The sequence below is a fragment of the Eleginops maclovinus genome, chromosome 3 (assembly GCF_036324505.1).
Source record: "Eleginops maclovinus isolate JMC-PN-2008 ecotype Puerto Natales chromosome 3, JC_Emac_rtc_rv5, whole genome shotgun sequence".
Taxonomy (NCBI): Eukaryota; Metazoa; Chordata; class Actinopteri; order Perciformes; family Eleginopidae; genus Eleginops; species Eleginops maclovinus.
The window spans coordinates 27,108,921-27,129,798 of NC_086351.1; the positions used below are offsets into that span (position 1 = coordinate 27,108,921).

The window sequence follows — 20,878 nt, forward strand, 5'->3', positions numbered from 1 at the left end:
TTAGCTTGTAGCAAGCTAGTGGTAAACAAACCCGTGTTGAAATATTCCTTCTTATTTTGTAGGGAGAAAGAGTGATAATCCGTTGAGTCCGGATTTTATCCCCTCAATTTTCGATTACCTTCCATCTCCAGAGAAGAGGAGACATAAAACGAGACTGGAGGTTTTTAACAGAAGGCAGCCAGCCACTTTGGTTGAGTACGATCAAAAATACAAACTAGCAAGTTACAGATGCACTGCAGTAGCTATCCAAGCTAAAAAACATGCTAACGTGACACTTCCGTAGCTAGCCAAGCTAATAAACAAACAATGCTAACGTGACACTGCCTATCAAACTGGAATAATTTAATACTTACCCTTGCAGTGATGATGCCGAAGTTTTTGGATGTAAGACTCCACAGTTGAATGTTGTTTACGAAGCCGGACTGACACCATTTGTAAGCCTCCAAGCTTTTGTACGCTCTGAGGGAGTCTCCTGAGTACACTGATGGAAAGCTTACAAGATAGCTGTGGATGTCTGCGTAGCGCAAGTCGGGTACATCGTCTTCAGAGCAGGAGGTTATGCTCTTGAAAAGCACACCGGGTGAATTATATGGGTCGCTTATATTTAATCTCTCTAATTTTGTACTATAAAGCCGAATTTCACTTGAATTAAAATGAGAAGTATACTCGCTCGGTAAGAAAACACTGGCACCGGTGGTCATGTTGACTGCCAAAATGGTGGCTCCCAACCAAAAGTCACGTGACCGCAGGAGCTCTATAGGGCAGTGCAGGAAGTTGATGGGGCACTTCTCCCACAGTTGGAAGAAAAAGGCAGCGCTCACTGAGGCACAGAAGGAGCTTAAGCTTCCTGAGCACTCTCTCATTACTGAGTGCCCTACAAGATGGGGGTCCAAAGAGAAAATGATTGCCAGAGTGCTGGAACAGATGACAGCCATATCAAAGGTATTGTCAGGTGACCGACATGCACGCCCCCTCATCCCAACCTGGCAGGATGCTGCCGTGTTGAAGTCCATTCATAAGGCACTGCATCCTCTCTCCGAATTTACTGATGCTCTTTCTGGAGAGGAGTATGTGAGCATCTCCTACCTCAAGCCAGTTCTCCATCTTCTGGCAACATCAGTCTTGGCTGAAGATGCTGAGGACACTGATCTGACTAGATCAATTAAAACCAAGGTCCTGGCTTACCTCAACGACAAGTATAGTGACCTCATCACCCAGGAGCTTTTGGATGTTGCGTCTTTCATGGACCCTAGGTTCAAAACGCAATACATCAGCGCAGACAACCTTCCTGCCATTAAGGCCCGACTGAAGACAGAAATGGTGGAATCAGCAAGACGTACACATAATCAGGTTAATCCTTGAAAATAATTTTTCCACAAACACATACTATAATAGGTATATATAAGCTAACTGCAAAACTAATGTCTCTTTTCCCATCTGGCAGGAGAAGAGGTCTCGCACTGAAACCGCTCAAAATTCTCCAAGTGCACAGGCCTCTGGGGGAAAGGCAAAGAAGTCTCTTGGTAGTCTTTTTAAAACCAGTGTGGCCTCTTCAGCTTTGCCTCTGCCACTTGAAGATGTCGTGGAGGCAGAGTTGAATAGTTACCTGTTGAGCCCTGTCATTGACGGAGAGGATGATCCCTTAGCCTGGTGGAAGGTGCACAACATTCACTTTCCATGACTGTGCAAGATGGCCCGCAAATATCTATGTGTGCCAGCCACAAGTGCCCCCTCAGAGCGTTTGTTCAGCACTGGAGGGAATATAGTGACTTGCACTCGCTCATCCTTAAAGCCAGCAAAAGTTGATATGCTGGTCTTCCTAGCAAAAAACCTTGAGCTATGATGATTATGGCTGGCAGAGCCATACTCATTGTGCACTTTAGTTTGTGCTGTGTTACTGTTACTGCAGATAATCAAGATGTTCAGCCAGTTTTAATTTAAAGGTGTGTTTGTGTGTGTATACAATTGCTATATTATGTTTGCACTTTATGTGTAATGTTACTGACTAGTTTTATTTATTTAATATTATTTTTTAATTTAATGACTTTCTAGCAGTTCACAGATGTCGAAAGTCGAGTGTGGTAAAGCCACAGATTGTTTTTATATATATATATATATATATTTCTGCACATTGTACTGACTTTCATTTTAATGTTTACACCAGGGTTCCTTGTCAGCACTTTATGCTCAGATGTTACTATACTATGCTCAGAGATGTTACTACTCAAAATATACTATTGTGTATGTTCAAAATACTGTTTTGATTGAATTAGTTGTCAGTCATCATTCATGCAAACTCATGTCATCATAACAGAGGTATGTCTTCCAGGAAAGAACAGTTTAAAATTAATGTAATATAGTATTGGCCATACTATATGATGTTTTGCTTGTCAATAATACAGAAGACAAAGTCCTTAAAAAATAATCGCATATCGCATCGCAATCGCAATATTGGCGCGAAAAATCGCAATTAGATTATTTTCCATAATCGTTCAGCCCTAATTATTATTAATTGTATACCATAAGATTGTGTTTGTTTTAACATTACATTGATAAAATACATTTCCATTTTCAGTGTACACTTACTATATTAATTTATATTTTCCTGCTTTACCTTGCCATCAAGCAGCCCTTTCCAACAGGAAACTGAAGTATGCTTGTTAATTCACTCTCTCCAGCACACCTGATTCCATTGGCAAAAACAGCAATTTTACCTGCCTCACACAGAAATTGCTGGTCTACTGCTGGCTCAATGATTACGTTTAATTGTGCTATTCTATGTCTTTGTTGATAGTTCAGCTTTGTTGTGATTTACCTAAATTACATAAACGACCTGAATGAGGCAGCAGTAGACTAGCAACTCCTTTGTGCTGCAAAGTAAAATAGCCATTTTTGTCAATGGAATCTGGTGTGCTGGAGAGAGTGAGATATACTTAGTTTCCTATCGGAAAAAATCGTCTGGCAGCAAGCTAAAATGGTACACATATTTATAATATAAAGTACATTAAACTGACCTTGATTTGATTAGGCTTGCTTTAGTTTTGCTGCTGGCAGCAGTCTACTGTGTATGATCCACTGACTAGCTGCTAAGTACATAAAATCTCGCTTCAAAAAATCCTTAACTATCCTTTTACAATATTTGTATGGATAAGTTCACTATTTTGCACTTTGAGCCCCATTTCTTGTTTGTCTAGGATGAAATAGTGTGTTTGACACCGACATTTTAACGATTGGTCCCCCATGCTTCATGTAAGGGCATTCATAAAGCGGTCCTTAAATCAACCTTAAACGTTCGTTTTCAAAGATGTGCAACTCACCGAGTGGTCACTGGTTAGTGGTGATGCTCCAAAACAAGTGTCTTAGCGAAATACAGTTTCTGTCGTGTTTAATTTGCCATTTTGTATTCCAAATATCAAGCGGAAGTTAATAGCCTATACTCAGTGAGGTATCTGAAAACATAGCTAGTTCCACAATAGCAAATAACACGGATAGAAACCAAATATTTCACCGATATATTTTTTAAAAACAACTACGAACACCACTTACCACTCGGTGAGTTGCTCATCCTTGAAAACGAATGTTTAGGGTTGTTTTAAGGACAATGTTATGAATGCCTGTAGCCAACCATTCTGAAGCAGGGGGTGATTCCAAATTAGCCAAAGGCTGGAGACTGGACCAATCGTCAACATTTCTATTTCATCCAAGACGACCCATAAAGGGGGCTCAAAGTGCTAAATAGTGAACTTATCCTTTAATTAACCCACAGGAGATACCGTTTTGCGTGTTCGTAAATTTACAGTCTCATTGATATGTAGCTAGCTAGTGTAGCCCAGTTATTCCCTAGTTTAATCAGAGAAGGGCCCTGAGTTTCTTAACTCAATAAATCAAATTTACAATAAAGAATACATAAGGTAATGTTGTCTTATTTTTCTTTCGTTATCCTGTTTGTATGTTACCAATGTACCCTTTGTGTTATCTTGAGTCCCTTTAAGCACCTTTAAATAATGTAACTTCACTAGTCACTTACTTACTTACTTAGTTTAAATACCTCTATTAACAGAAATCAACAAATATCACACTGACATCAATTTAAGAAATAGAGATCTCAATTATTTACTGTATACTTGTTAACAAACAACATTAATATACAGTCAGAATGTGCCTTCAATGTTGTCAGATTAATAATCCCAACTGGAAATAATTAAAATATCAAACTAGTTCAGATCACCCTTGTATGAAATTCACACTTAAATCAGTGGGCCCATCCTCATTCAGCACACACACACACACACACACACACACACACACACACACACACACACACACACACACACACACACACACACACACACACACACACACACACACACACACACACACACACACACACACACACACACACACACACAAGCCGTCAAATAACATGAAATAAAACCCCTCACGTTGCAGGCCTGTTGAGATGCTTGAGAGCAGTGGTTAATTTGAGCCGGATCCTGTGTTCCGGCACCTATTTGGGCAGTTCCAGTACCTCTCACAAAAAATAAAAATAAAAAAATGGTTAAAATGAAATAAAATATACAGATATTAATTTACAGAAAAAAATCCCAAGAATTTCATGTCGTTTATTAAGATTAAGATTTGAAAGAGTCGGAGATCTGTGTTGACGCACTGAAAAGCTGGACCAACGGACAAACGCGTTCACTTTTGAAATTCGCCACATGAGGAGCACTTCGCAGAGAGGAAGAAACTAATTAAATGCAAGCATGTCAAAAAGACAGTTAAATTTACTGTCTTTCTTCAAAAAGAAGGAAGAGGTAATAGACACTTCAAAACGAGTCAGAAAAGCCTCCACAAGCAGCGACGAGGGCAGCTGCAGCGGTCATGTTGATGGTCAAAACCAGGAGGAGGTTAGCGCCGCAACAGCTAGCCAGCTAGCTAACCGACAGCTAGCCAAGCCCGGGCAGGAGGCTGGCACCGTGTCAGCAGCGGGTCAGGTTCACCGCCAGCCGGAGCAGGAGCCAGCTACCGTCGGCCAGGTGGACCACCAACAGCAACCGGTGGGTACCCTGGCATCAACTAGCCCGGTACAACAGCTGGAGCAGGCAAGTGGAACCGCGACATCAGGCTTACAGCAGGAAGAGTCAGTAGGAGAGGAGAGCGTAGAGGAGTGTGGGACGTCCAGCGACAGGTCAGGGATGGGATGCACAACTGCTTGGACAGAAGCTCAGCTAAAAGTGAAGCAGACTTACTATCCCTGGCTTTTTAGGGGAAAATCAGGTTTGGGTTGCACAACGTGTAAGGCGGTGGGGACTTTGGGGGCAGAGAAGACGTCGGGGATGAAACTGGCAAAAGAGTGGGTTTTATGCACAGTAACCTCATCTGCTTCAGATATTATAAAACAGCAACGCGCACTTAGAAAAAAGGTATTTGAACATGCCCGTACCAAGGCTCACCTAGCAGCAGCAAACATTCTCGAAAAGGCAAAAGTGGACACTTTAGGACAATCTATAATTAATAGTCAGTCTGAACAGATGGCCACTACAGCTCGCGTATTTCGCACGGCGTACAAGGAGGCTAAACGCCACCGTCCCGCATATGGCTTCGAACAGGAGATTGATTGCCAAGAATTAAATGGACTCGATATGGGGAGAATTTTACATTCCAATGTTGCATGTGGAAACATACAGAAACATATTTCTGAAGAAATGAAAAGAAAACTGTTTGAAAAAATAGTACAGTGCACTCCCAAAATCAGTGTAATGCTGGATGAGTCAACCAGTTTAAGCAAAAAGAGCTGCTTGATAATATACATTAGGGCTCAGTTGCCCGATATGGACAAGCCTACAAACATTTTTACTGAACTCGTAGAGCTAGATGATCTAACTGCTCAAGGTATTGTTCACAAACTGTTGTCTGCTCTGGAGCGCCTGCATTTGACACAGGATTTTCTCTCTAAGACCCTCATTGGAGTAACTTGTGATGGTGCTTCGGTTATGTTAGGGCGTAAAAGCGGAGTGGCGAGTCGGCTCCAGGCCATGTTTCCCAACATTACTGTGTGGCACTGCTCAGCCCACAGGCTTGAGCTTGCAGTCGCAGACGTAGTGAAAGAGATGGGTGCTATAAATCACTTTAAAATATTGATGGACAAGATATGCACTGTATAGCACATCTAACAAAAATCGAATGGAGCTGAGAGAGTCAGCTGAGAGCTTGGATGTCCAGCTATGCAAAATAGGTCGTATTTTAGACACTAGATGGGTGGCATCAAGTTTTAGAACCGTTGAAGCAGTGTGGAAGAACTACCCAGCACTTTACAAGCATTTCAAAACTGCATCAGAAGATCCCTCCCGTAACAGTGTCACAAAGCAAACATACAGTGGGCTTGCTATGCGCTTATCTTCGCATGCGTTTGTGAACAATTTAGGCATAATGTGCGATGCATTGCAAGAATTATCTGAGCTCTCAGTCGAGCTTCAAAAACGAGACATTACCATCATTTCAGCACACAAGTCAATTAGTCGGGAAATCAGGGTACTTGAGGCCATGTCGGATCGGCCAGGTCGCTACACTGAACTGAGCCAAAGGGGAATTGAGGAAAACTCTTTCCATGGCATCACGCTGAATGGAGGAAAATCAAGCGACAGATCACTCGATCCCAAGCAGTTTTTTCTAACTGTGGCCAAGAACTTGGAGGACCGTATGTTATCTCAAGGAGGCCGGATGCCAGATATAACTGGATATAACAAGTTCATTGAGGAGTTGAAGGTGCTTTACGCACAATACTGGCCCGAGGACGCAGGTGCGCTGTATGGAGAGACTGAGGTCGAGTCACTGTGTCAGCGCTTCAACATTGCCAACCCGCGCGCAGTCATACGGGCCTACAGAAGGTACAGAGACTCAGATGGCAAAGACCCCCGATGAGCTGATGGAGTTACTTGTTGCTGTCAACAGCATTCCAATTGCAAGTGCTGAATGTGAGCGCGGATTTTCACAAATGAACTTGATTTGCACTCCCAACCGCAGCTCTTTGCTCACATCCACCATGTCATCTTTACTCTTCCTAAATCTTGTTGGACCCCCCCTGGCTAAATTCAATCCAGTCCCGTACGTGAGGTCCTGGGTGGCCAAAGGACACAGAACTGCCACAGACACACGCAGTAAAAGTAGAAAAAAAGAGATGGAGGACAATCCGGACATGCTCGTGATGTGGGGTGTTTTAAACAACTAAATATGGTGAGCAAACATACTGTCTATTAATAGGCCGCCGTGCCAATCTTTGAATAATAAATATTTTTTTTACACGTTAAACCTGTTGAGAAATTGATTGCTGGCTGTATACTGAAGTCCCACCTGTGGTGATGTGTTGTTGTTGTGCGTTGTGCGTACTATCCTAAAATAATTGTAAATTATCGTCATAACATTTATACCATGGATACTATTTGAAATCGAGGCTTGTATGTCCCACAGCGTTGCAAGTGGACATTTTCATGTTGTTTTCAGCACCTTTTATGTATACGTTCCGGGACCTGTACGCGTCTCGTCATCCCTGAGCTGTCATGTACTTTGCGTTCCGGCACCTTATGATTTACAAATTAAGCACTGCTTGAGAGCATTGAAAGTCAAAAGTATTTGTCCTCTTCACTCCAATGAGCAATAAAACCAAAGCGATACCTGAACATCTGCAACTCCAAACTACAACTGTACGGATCCCTCAGTCTCAGATGGCGATCAACGGCGGCGGGAAGATGTCCAGCGACCACGTGCTCTCTCGTATTGTCCAAACTTCCTCAGTGTCACCTACTTGCAGCAAAACTGATAAAGATCCTCAGGGTGTTCATGCCGAAAAAAAAACCTGAAGCCAATAGCGCAAGCTAGCTAGCTAGAGTTAGCTATAACATGGCTAAGAGTACATTCACTTTATTAATGAATGCTAACACTCAGTTGCTTACACGTGGGTAACTCTGTGACAAATTTTGAGTAGAAAGGTATCCAGTTCCTTGCAGACGGTGTGCAGAAAAGAATCCACATGAAGACTGTCGAGCCGACAATCCTGGGACACTAACTATACTTATTTGCCACAAACTCTTAACTTTAATTCACTCTCGGTGCCGCGACTTTGTCAGTCAAGCCACCACTCTGACGCACCCTCTCTCCATCCATTCACTTTCTGCCAACCTCCACCCGACCCCCTGAACCAATCAGTGACCAGCATTTTCCTTATTCACAAACATTACTTCCTGTTTTAACCATGAACTTTCAAAACAAAACACAATATTTATACTTTGCAGGAACTAGCTATTTCAACCTGGTTACACTAGCAATTAGCCGATAAACTAGTGTTGGCTTTCATTCAAAACTTACCGTTCTTTGTGCAACTTCAAATGTCGAACGAAGTTGGAAGTTGTCGCGTCTCCATCTGTTATCTTCGTCCCGCATGGTTTACAGACTGCAGTTCTTTTTTTGTTGACCACTTCAAAGTTTTTAAATCCAAACGAAACTACCCTGGTATCATTGTTGCTTACTTGGCGCCTTATAGTTTGTTCCGCTTCATCGGTTGTCCAGTATTGCATAGTGTTGTATTTTGATTGGTTGGATGCGGTTTGATCAAAAAACGTGGATCTAATTTGATTGGATGTCGTGCCACACACCTTATGCACACAGATGCACACAGGTGCTAAGAGAGATAGCGCTGTCCATGTCAACATACTTTTTAATCTTTGGGTTTGGGGAAAGTAGCAAATCTTTTCGAGTCAAAAGGGGCAAGTCCAAATGCAAGTCACTGATGTTAAAGTCCAAGTCAAAGTGCAAGTCTTTTTAGATTTTCTAAAGTTAAGTCTCAAGTCATCAAATCCATGACTCGAGTCTAACTCCAGTCCAAGTCATGTGACTCGAGTCCACAACTCTGCTATGTAGACAAGCATTTTCAAGGCACACCCTTATCTATAATATAGTTGTAAAAATAAAAAAGATAAGAAATCATTTGATTGTGTACTATAGGTCAGTAAAAATAAAAAAATAAAGGTTTAAAAAGGGGAGTTATAGTAAAATATGCATAAACCAAAAGAAAGAATGCTAACTAGGTAAGACAAGATAAAGATAAGAGAGAGAAGGGAGAGAGGAGTTTATAAAATAAACAACTTTAAACTATTTGTTATTGTTTGAGGTCATATTCTAATACTTTTTTGATTAGTGAAATGTCTACAGTTCTGTTTCATATGGATGTTGAGAGATGTATCCTCTCTTCATTTCGCTCCAAAAGTGCACTGGATTGATGCATTTAACTTCAACATGGGGGAGCATGCCCCCGGACCCACCTAGAGGATGTCTGGTCCACCCAAATAAAACAAGTTAACATGGATAGGATATTAGATACGTTTGCACACTCATTATATACACTACAATTTTGTATTTGATTTTTCCACACCATAGTCACTAAATGTTTGCAGAAATGCAGGAAATGGGATTCAAATCAATTACATGTTTCTGTTTTGTGTCCCCCCCACCTCTCAAACCAAAGTTACACCCTTGGCAACTTGCATATGTCAGTGGATGAACGCCAAGCTGCTTTCTGTGACTGTAGAGAGTCCAACAGCATACCCCTAAGCAAGTTGCAATGCTTTTCCAGTTCATTCTAATTGATACCAAATCAGAGATTTGCTCTCCTGAAATGTTATATTGAGGTCTGCCTTGATGTCTAGTCATGACAGGTGGAGGCAACAGGGCTAAACTATTCTCAGACCTGGTTCTTTGTCTGATTTCATAAGCTGTCAGAAAATATGACCACATCCATGCAAGATCTCTAATGTATTGATTTCCTCTCTTGAATCTGCAGCTAATCTTGAGATTGACAGAAATCCAGATAAGGTTTCAATGTGGTCACAAAGTTCTCCATAGATCCTCTCATTAACAAAATAATCCATAGCTTCTCTTTGTATTCGCTCAATACATTTGAAGACGTTATTAAAATAATGTCTAATGTAATTTTCCTTACTACTTACTCCCAAAAACTGCACTTGAAGAAAACAGAATGACTTTGAATAGCATCATTGTATAGTTCTGCTATTTAACATCAGGTTAGGATAAACTGAGCAAGTCATGCACATGTTGTCATGATCCTTGTTTCGTATCTGTCATGTCCTTGTGTTGTGTGTTTTATTTTGAAAGGTTTTCCCCTGTTGTGTCATGTTAAGCTTTACTTCCTGTCTGCGTTTCCCTCCTGTGCCTGTGTGTTCTCCTCCCCCTTCCAGCTGTCTCTTGTCTTGTGATTACCCATATGTATTTAGTCCCTGGGCCTTTCTCAATATGCGGTCTTGTCTGTACTCGTGTGCTCGTGTTCTTGTGAAATGTCATCTCTTGCTGCCCAAGTACTGTCCCAAACCCAATTTTCGCTTTCACCAAGAACGGATAAAGTTCCCGGATGTATTCCCGGAAATGTTCTCGACACGCCCATTTTACCAAGGATGCATCGGATGCTAATTTGTGTTAACTCGGCAGCGAATATATCCCAGCATTCATATCGGCATTCAAGCGAGGAGCGGAAAATTACTCGACGCTATTGAACAACGGTACGTTTTTACTATTTTCTTATGCCATTTCATTACTACAAATTCACTTTGAGGCGAGAAATCAAGGGTTTAGATTTCAAATATTAGCAGTTTAACGAAAATTGATGGCGAATTCAAAATCTGCTTAAACGTTTTCAGAGTTGAGAAGCTCCACAATTGTGTATTGCGCAATACCAGCAAGTACGCATCGTCTCAAACAGCGCTCTGTGTGCTTGTCAACTTGCAAGTTCATTCTTTCAAGAACAACTCGCAAGAACGTTCTCCCCAAGTACACAAGTCCGGTCTTCGTCATTTCTTCCCTGATCTTGTCCAAGATACCTGCCTGTTCCTGTCGCCCTTCATGTCTGAAGCTAAGTGTTTTTCATGTCCCTTGCTTCGTGCTTTCGTCAACAGCTTTTGAATAAAGCTCGCTTTTTGTTTTTGACCCTTACCTGCTTCCCCTTGATTTACTGCACTTGGGTCCTGTTTGCCCAACCCTGACAGAACGACCAAACAACAGACAATAGGGAAACAGGGACTAAATACACATGAGTAATCACAAGACAAGAGACAGCTGGAAGGGGGAGGAGAAACACAGGGGCAACAGGTGAACACAATGACACAATCAGGCACAGGAAGTGAAGCTTAACATGACACAACAGGGGAAAACATTTCAAAATAAAATACACAACACAAGGACATGACAGATACGAAACAAGGACACATGTATTTTCTGATTTGAGACTGACTTCCTTCTTAAGGAGGAACATCCTGTGTCAGTAGGTAATGGATACCAAAAGAGACAAAATACCTGCGAGTGTCAAGTATAAACATATGTGAAAGTGACAATGTATGTATGTGAGAATATGATATATGTTTATACATGTGAGAATAAAAAAATATATATGTAAAAGTTTGAACTTATTTATGTGAGGATAGAATACCTATATGTGGAGGTGTACATGTATGTAAGTAAGAGTAAAAATATATATACTGTATGTGTTGAAAAGTAAATTGTGTGTATATATATATATATGAGAGTAGAAATATATGCATGTGAAAGGAGAATGTATGCGTGTAGGAGTGAAAATATATCTGTGTGTAAGAGTGAAAATATATGTATGTAAAAAGAGAATGTATGTGTGTGAGAGCAAAAATATATGTATGTAAAAGGAGAATGTATGTGTGTGAGCAGAAATATATGTATGTGTAAGGAGAATGTATGTGTGTGAGAGGGCCATAATGAATTATGGCATGTACAGCCCCTCATAATTTGCAGTGACAATTTAAATCAAAATATTCCTGTGAGTGACTCCGCTCACACACAGTTTAAAAAAGACGGAATGGCAAAAATAAAAAGGGTTTTATTGTTCCACAATGTCAAAACAAAAACTCCTCGCACATGGAAACCGCATGGATTTCACTGAACGTGTTTTATTCCTCTCAGGACCCAGCCTACTCCAAAACAGCCCAGAACCAGGTTACCAGCATACTTTTTACTGAGAGACTAATTAGCTGATTCTGATCAGCTGTCTGGCCTCTGGCTGAGCCACTCCCATCACTCCAGCAGCCGGCACTTTAACCACACCCTGCTGCCACAATTCCCCATCATTATGTTCAGCCATATATTTGAGAGAGGATTTGAGAGTTGTGCCCTTTAAAACAGGCAATTACAATTCTGTGCAGGTAGTTCACATTAAACAACCATTTCACTCTCTGTTCTCCTTCTTTTCTAGGTGGCACCCTGGCAATAACAGGAACGTATGTCCTGGTGAACTTTGCCCCCCACACTACCATACACATCACAGCCCTTCTGGTCCAGTACTACGTGATGAACTGGCACTTCCTGCTTTACCTTGTATGTAAATCCTTTAAATATCCCATTTTGTTAAAAGTAACAATTCTATCAATTTTTCTGTTTGCTGTAATTTCTCTAAAAAGCATCAAAACATTCAGGGGAGATGCACAGAGCCTGTACTCAGAAATTGAGATTTAATGAGCTTTCTGGACTTCAAAAGGTTGTGATGTTGGAACTATAAATATTAAGTACAACATGACACTACAGTCCTTCCCCAGCTGCAATGATGGTGCAGAAATGCAAAGAGCGCAGATGTGGGACTAACCAGAACAGACTGGCCTTAAGCCTCTTTTTGTATGTCTATCAGTCTTTCTCAAAGAGAAAGTGGTGGTTCACGGACTGGTGGTCCGTGAGCGACCCCTAGTGGTCCGTGAGTATTTTGGTAAAATGTCACATTTGAAATTAATATATTATAAGTTTAAAGTGTTTCTCAAACTGTCTTAAAATGACTAGTATAGAGTGTAGCATAGAAAAATTAAATGACAAATCTGACGTGACAGTCAAGGTGCATTGTCCTGATGCAGGTGATCCAGCAACTACAAGTGGTTCAGCCGCAGCGACAAGTGATTTTGTGTGCGTTACTGAGTCCCAGGAGAGTGGTTCGCCGTCTTACCACCACCCGGCTGAAAGCTGTGAAACTGCTTGATCGCGGAAAGTCCAGCGCTAAAGTGAAGAGAAAATATCACAGCGACTACATAAAATTCGGATTTTTCTGGACTGGAGATGAAGAGGATCCCAATCCACACTGTGTTTTGTGCTACGAGTCGTTGGCTAACGAGGCTATGAAACCCGCCAAGCTCAAGCGTCATTTTGAGAGCAAACACAAGGATTACATCGGGAAACCTTTAGCATTGTTTGAGAGAAAACGTGATGAACTTAAAAAACACATGACGAAGGCGCCCTCACATTTTTTTGCAACGGGGGAAAATGCGAAGGCTACAGAGGCATCATACAGGGTATCCCTTCTCATCGCAAAAAACAGGGAAACCTCATTCGATAGGTGAGAATTTAGTCAAACCAGCTGCCAAGGTTATGGCTAATGTATTGTTTGGGGAGAAAGCAAGCGACGAAATTAACAGGGTCCCCCTCTCCAATGATTCTGTCCAGCGGCGAATAACAGCCATGGCCGAAAATGTGAAAGATCAGCTGATCACACGTTTACGCCAAAGCCAGTTTTTCACACTGCAACTGGACGAGTCAACTGATATCGTGAATGAGGCAAATCTGCTGTGTTTTGTAAGGTACATTTATGATGGCGGTGTGCAGGATGAATTTCTGTTTTGTCGTTCCCTGCCGACCAACACCACAGGGGAAGCCATTTTTGACTCAGTCAACGATTTCATCCTGCAGAATAATATCAACTGGACACGATGTGTTGGTATTTGCACAGATGGTGCAACTGCAATGACTGGGAAACACAAGGGGCTGGCAGCGCGCTTACGCGCAGTTGCACCTTGCGCCACAGCAACACACTGTTGCATTCACAGAGAACAGCTGGCTGTGAAAAAAATGCCACCATGCCTCAAATCAGTACTGGACGAGTCTGTGAAAATTGTTAATACAATAAAAACCAAAGCACTGAACACACGTCTTTTTAAAGCTCTGTGTGATGAAATGGGAAGTGAAAACACAAAACTGCTTTTCCATACTGAAGTTCACTGGCTGTCGCGTGGGGAAGTTCTCACCCGTCTATTTGAACTGCTCGATGAGGTGATGTTATTCTTGCATCATACTGATGAACTGTATGACAGACTGCATGATTTCCAGTGGCTCTCAAAATTGGCATACCTGGCCGAGGCTTTGAAGTTAGCGCTGCAGGGAAAAGCCGTCACCGCCTTCAATGTGCAGGACAAAATTAAAGCCGCACGCCTCGAGATGGAATTGTGGTGTGTCCGTCTGGAACGCCAGGAGTTTGACTGTTTTCCGACGCTTGTGGATTTTCTCCTCGCTGCAGATGAAGAGCTGGACGGCGGCACAGTTGCAGCCTTCAAGGAACATCTGCAAGGCCTTCACTTTCAGCTGGGAAGATATTTCCCAGAACTAGATGCAGGCTATGAGTGGATCAGGAATCCATTTGGGGACAAAACGCACATCGAACACGTCAGTTCCAAGCTCCCATCAAGACAGGTTGACAGCCTTGTGGACATCGCATCTGATGGGACACTGAGGACGACTTTCAGAGAGAAAAGCTTGACGGACTTTTGGGTCCACGTCCAGCCTGAGCACCCAGAGCTGGCTGACGCTGCTCTGAAACTGTTGATGCCGTTTCCAACCACCTACAACTGTGAAGTTGGTTTTTCTACACTTGTTGGTCTGAAAACAAAGCAGCGTAACAGGATCAATGTGGACTGTGATATGAGACTAAAACTCTCCAGTTTGGATCCAGACATTGTTTCACTGATGTCTCAGCACAAGCAGCACCATTCCTCCCATTAGGTAGCAACAGAGTGACATGAGTGAGTAAACAATGCTATTTGTAAATGTAACAGTGTAAATAATTACCTTGTGTTTATTGTTAAATTCTTGTTAAACTTGGGCCTGCAACCATAGTTTTACTGCATTTTATTTTTGAAAATACACAGCAAAAGTTTGTGTCGTACTAAATGCGGTGCATTTTGCGTATCTCTCTGTTCGCTCGGACATAAACTCAGTAATAAATGTAGTCTATGTTTCATATGATGTGTAAAATCTATCAGCATTCACCATTTAAATCGCATGTGAACGAAATGCTTGTAGAATCCGTAGTTGTATTTGTATTGTTGATTTAATGTGTGAACGAGCGATATAGAGAAGGTCACATAAAGCTGTTATTATTAGGCTGTAATTTGTAATATACTGTTGGAGTAGTAAGCAGGCCTATTGTATTTATTCTAGTTTATATTTAGTTATATTTGGTGTATATTTAGTTATATTTAGTGTATATTTCTCCTTCCTTCTTTGTATTGAACTGTTGCACCTCAATTTCCCTCGGGATTAATAAAGCTTCTTGAATCTTGAATCTTGTTTTGGGATATTGGGGGAGTTAGGTGGTCCGTGAGTATTTTTTTATTGGTTAAGTGGTCCTTGGTCTGAAAAAGTTTGAGAAACACTGGTCTAAATGGATGATCTAAAGTATGTACTGTGGAGAGGAGCAAGAGGAGCACTACTTTAAGGGTCAATTAAAGTATTGATTATTTTTAAATCATCTGTCAAAATGTTGAAGTGTACAGTTGATGGATAACCTGACCTCAGAGAAAGGTGAAATGAATCGTTGGTTAATGAAAGATCTCTCTTGTGGTGTGTTTACATGGACTTCTAAATTGGACAGTTAAAACTAAAACAGATTGGCCCCACCTCATTGTCTGCTATGCATTAACACACATGTGGTCTGATTCTCTAATTTGGCCTCAGACAGGGATGGCATAAATGTATCTGTTGCCATAGTAATCTAGTATAGATCTGTGTTTTTCTCAAAACTCATCACAAAAGCATAAATGTTACAAGCACTTGTCTCTATGGAAAACACCTCCTATGTTTTATTAAGGAACATTTATGCAGGAGAACGTCTCTGCTGCTTTTCCATTGATGACTCATGTGATGTGCAAAGAACAAAAGGCTCTGTTTTTTCCACTTGCAGGTTAACCTTCTCCTGTATAAATACAGAGCATTGTGTAATTCAAGAGTGAAAGATTACCACTATGTGCGAGAAAGTGTGACACCTTTGACCTGTTATTCAGAAAATGGTAGTAGATGTCTTGAACACTACTGAGGATTTGTAGCATATTTTTATGATTCATATTTTATTATGTAAAGGGTGGGTTATAGAAGTATTAACTTCTATGAACCATAATATGCAAAGTTTAGCCAGGGGAGGAAAAAGGCATACTGATTTGGTTCAGACTGGATGTTTCTCTCAAACACATTCTAGTCCTCTATGCTGGAACTTGAGTAACAAAAGAACAGCTATGCAATGGAGACCATGATAAATCTAAACGCAGATATTAGGAAACTACAGATAGCACACAGATGTTTGCATTTTCAGATCTTTCAGGCAGTTTTGCTTTCTCTGGCTGCAGTGATTGATATGTAAAAGGGCAAGCTGATTTAAATTGCTGGCCATCTATCGTGAATACTCATCAGCCTGCAGAAGAGCAACCTACAACACTATGAGATGACCTGTGAGGCAATTAATCAGATGAAAATGAAATATCTATCACTGTGTTCACATTATTTCCAGAGGTGTTAGGGTATATTGCACTACGGTCATTTAGGCTGTTGCACGTAGTAAAACAGGAAGCGGAAGAACTCTGTTTAGATGTAAACATACCAGCACTTTCAGCTGCTCATGACATGTTCGATTATTGGTATTTCACTGCAATCGTCCATTAAAGCAAGTGAACAAATGGAATGTTGTTCTTATTTATAATCAAACACCTGGATGAAACCAAGCAGAGGTCGCCAGCGTCGAAAAAAAATGCAGATAAATATGTGAGTGGACAACAAGTATATTGACAAGCAATGTCGCCCAGGAAGCTGAATATATGAGCTTGTCATCGAAAACAAAGAAAAGAAAATATAAGACTGTGAGACCAAGGATGAGTGTGCATTGCCCTATCGAGGATTGTGACTATGTAGGTACACATGCAGAGGCAGCAGTGGTGGTGGCCATGCGGAACATACACGCGACCACACACGCTGCAGTCCCAAGGGAACCGCGCCCAAATGCTAAAATGGAGAAACTCAGGCGCCCCTCCATAGCATTGGCCGGAACGGCCGAGACCTGGTCATACTTCCTAACACGCTGGGGTGAGGACAAAAGGGGCACTAAACTTGTTGGGTCCGACGTTGTCACGCAACTGCTAGAGTGCTGTGAGGAGGATCTGAGAAAAGACCTCACCCGCGCAGCGGGCAAGAGCCTAGTGGATGATGATGAAAAGGATGTCTTCGCCGCCATGAGGGCACTCGCCGTTCGTGTGGAGAACACCATGGTAGCTCGGGTGGCCCTATCTAACCTGTGGCAGGGAGACGAGGAGCCCATCCGCTCGTTTCACGCTCGCTTGAAAGGGCAGGCAGGCACATGTAAATATGAGACTTCACAGAGGAAATACTGCGCGACGTGATTTGCCCGTGGCATAACGGACCAAGAAATAGAGCTCGATCTGCTTGGCGAAAAGAACCAGGATATGCCATTAAAGGACACGATAGAGTACATCGAAGCCAAGGAGTTGGGGAAGCACTGAGCATCATGCCTGCTTGGCCCTCAGAGCACGGATACAATCAGCAGCTCATATAGACGGGGGAAGCAGCAGGACGTCCGCACCAGAGGGGGCGCCAGGCCAGAGAAATTAAAGGTCAAGTCTGAGGGGACGTGCATCTACTGCGGCGAGGCAGGCCACGGCAAAACGCCTCGATGGCGCACCAGACGCGCCGAGTGCCCCAGGTACGGGAAGACGTGCCGGAAGTGCAGCCGTCAGAATTACCTCGACAAGGTCTGCCTGGGTGGCCGATCGCCTAGGCCCCCACCCGAGGAGACTGACGGGGTGTGCAACGAAGAGCAGACAGTCGCCTTCGTCGAGCTATGCACACTCACCATGACCAGCGCGAGCGACAAGCTACGCGCACTCCCCCTCGCTCACCACCTGTACGACGACATGTGTAACAAGTGGACGAAGCGCCCGTCCAACCCACAGCCATACATCTACATCACACTCACCATTGAACGTGATGATTACAAAGCACTTGGCCTCAACCTTCGGAAACGCACCCGCGCTGGGACTCTGCCTGCCATGCCTGACACAGGGTGCCAGAGCTGCCTGATTGGGGTCAGGGTCGCCCAACAGATGGGCCTGAGTACAGAGGACCTTATTTCCGTTTCCATGACCTTGAAGGCCGCGAACAATGAGGGAATACAGATTCTCGGGGCCACAGTCCTCAGGTTCGCCGGTAACAGCAACGACGCCGAAGGTTTGAGACACTTCAGATCGCGTATGTGACGGACATTTCAGACCGTATATTCCTTTCGCGCACAGCCTGCGTGGACCTGGGCATTATCTCAGACAAGTTCCCAACACTCGGGGAGGACAACCTGGCTGCCTCGGACTCATGCGACTGCCCGTGGCGTGCGGAGCCTCCGACCAGGCCAACCACGCTCCCCATGCCGGCCACAGAGGCTAACAGGAAAGCTCTACGGAAACACTTGTTCGGAATATACGCTCAGAGCACATTCAATACATGCCCCCACCAGCCCCTGCCGAGGATGTCCAGTCCACCGCTTCGTCTCATGCTTGATGAGGATGCAACGCCAGTTGCCTGCCACACCCCCATTCCCGTAGCCATACACTGGCAAAGTGAAGTGAAAGCGGGCCTCGACCAGGACATTAGTCTTGGCATGTTGGAAGAAGTGCCCATTGGCACGCCGGTGACGTGGTGTCACCGCATGGTGTTCTGTGCAAAGAAGAACGGCAACTTCGGCAAGCCGCGACGCACTGTCGACTTCCAAGCCCTGAACAAGCATGCGCTCCGCGAGACCCACCACACGCAATCCCCGTTCCACCAGGCAAGACAGGTACCAAGTGGGAAACGCAAGACTGTGTTCGACGCCTGGAACGGCTACCACAGCGTCCCACTGCATGAAGATGACCACCACAAGATGACCTTCATCACCCCATGGGGGCGCTACCGGTACCTTTCGGCCCCACAAGAGTACGTGGCGTCGGGGGACGGTTACTCACAACGGTATGACGAGGTGGTCGCGGACATCGGCAACAAGACCAAGTGTGTGGACAACACACTGATGTGGGCTGATACAATTGCAGAGAGCTACTTCCAGGCGATACAATGGCTGGATGTTTGTGGCAGGAACGGCATCATCCTCCACTCGGATAAGTTCATCTTCGCCGCACCCACGGTGGACCTTACAGGCTTCACAATCACCATGAATGAGGTACAGCCATGCAGCCGTTACCTGGAGGCGGTCCGAGACTTTCCACGACCGCGCAACGTCACTGACGTCCGGTCCTGGTTCGGACTGGTCAACCAGGTGGCCTCTGCCTTCAGTATGGCTGAACGTATGCAACCGTTCCAGAAGCTCCTGCAGAGTGGGGTACGCTTTGAGTGGTCTCCAGAGTTGGAGGACGTTTTCCGCGAGTCGAAGGGGGTGATTGTCCAGGAGATCGAGCGCGGTGTCCATATCTCTGACAAGTCCAAGTCAACGTGCCTCGCCACGGACTGGTCAAAGGAGGGCGTCGGTTTCTGGCTGTTCCAGAAGCACTGTCAATGCACGCCGGTCAGGCCCTTCTGCTGCGCTGATGGATGGAAGGTGATCCTTGTTGGCAGCAGGTTCACACATGCAGCCGAATCCAGGTACCCGCCTGTAGAGGGCGAGGTGCTCGCAGTCGCTGACGCCTTGGACAAAGCGCGCTACTTCGTGTTGGGCTGCAGGGACCTGATTGTGGCAGTTGACCACAAGCCGCTGCTGAAACTCCTTGGCGACAGAGCACTTGACGACATACCCAGCCCCCATCTCAGGAAATTTCAAGGAGAAGACCCATGTCGCGCAGGCCGGTCGGCACCCCGTGCCCATCGCCCCCCGTGCCCATTGCCCATGGATCTCCCAGACGACAGTGCCGCCATGGTGACCCACCTCTCACTCAGCACACACGCTGATGTCTTATCTCTCATACGGCAAACAGGGCCGGTGGACTACCACGTTGAGGAGGGCGACCTGACATGGTGCGCTGCGGGGCTCGAATCGCTGCAGTCGGTGACTTGGGACCGCGTCAGGGAGGCCACCACCAGCAGCGACGGCGATATGCTCATATTGGAGGAGATGGCAGTAGACGGCCTCCCCGAGTCGAGGACTGGGATGCCGGTGGCGATTCGTGGCTTCCACCAGTACCGCGAGGACATTGCATCAGCTGACGAGGTGGTCCTGTACAAGGATAGGGTAGTCATATCGCCCTCACTCCGTGGCGAGGTACTCAGCGCCCTGCACGCTGCCCACAAGGGCATCTCCATGATGACCGTCCGCGCAGAATCGTCTGTGTTCTGGTCAGGCATGTCGGCCGACATCTGCGCCACTCGGAATAACGGCGAACACTGTCACCGGATGGCACCCTATCAGCCCGCGGCGCCGCAGACCTCATATGCCACCTACACAGACTAGGGTTGGGGTGAAGACGATGAAGCGGCTCATCTTAATACAGGCCCAAAGGGCAAACTCGACACCGACGCTGTGCAGAGGGCAATACTGCAATACCGGAATACACCGGACCCTGACACAAAGCTATCCCACGACGATGTGTGTCTTCGGCCGGCCGATACGTGACCTCATCCCGATTGCCCCCGGGAAGTACAGGCCGCACGAGACATGGCGTGAGATGCTGATGGCGAGGGAGGAGGCCCTCCGCAAACGCCACATCCGCACGGCTGGCGCTTGGGCGGAGCACACCAAACGCCTCCCACCTCTCAAGGTGGGGGACTTAAACCGCGTGAAGAA

The 20,878-nt window shown here is 44.5% G+C and overlaps 1 protein-coding gene across 3 annotated transcripts in view; it reads left to right on the top strand.

Annotated features, from left to right (window-relative positions):
• LOC134861805 (NIPA-like protein 2) overlaps positions 1 to 20,878 on the top strand; it is a 93,708-nt gene that overhangs the window by 45,499 nt on the left and 27,331 nt on the right. For 2 of the 3 annotated variants that reach the window (XM_063879284.1, XM_063879285.1), the window contains one exon: positions 12,281 to 12,402. In XM_063879284.1, coding sequence (XP_063735354.1) covers positions 12,281 to 12,402 — 122 coding nt within the window. Of the gene's footprint in view, positions 1 to 12,280; positions 12,403 to 12,926; positions 15,401 to 20,878 lie in introns of those variants that run through there. The other variant, XM_063879286.1, reaches the window with a different exon arrangement.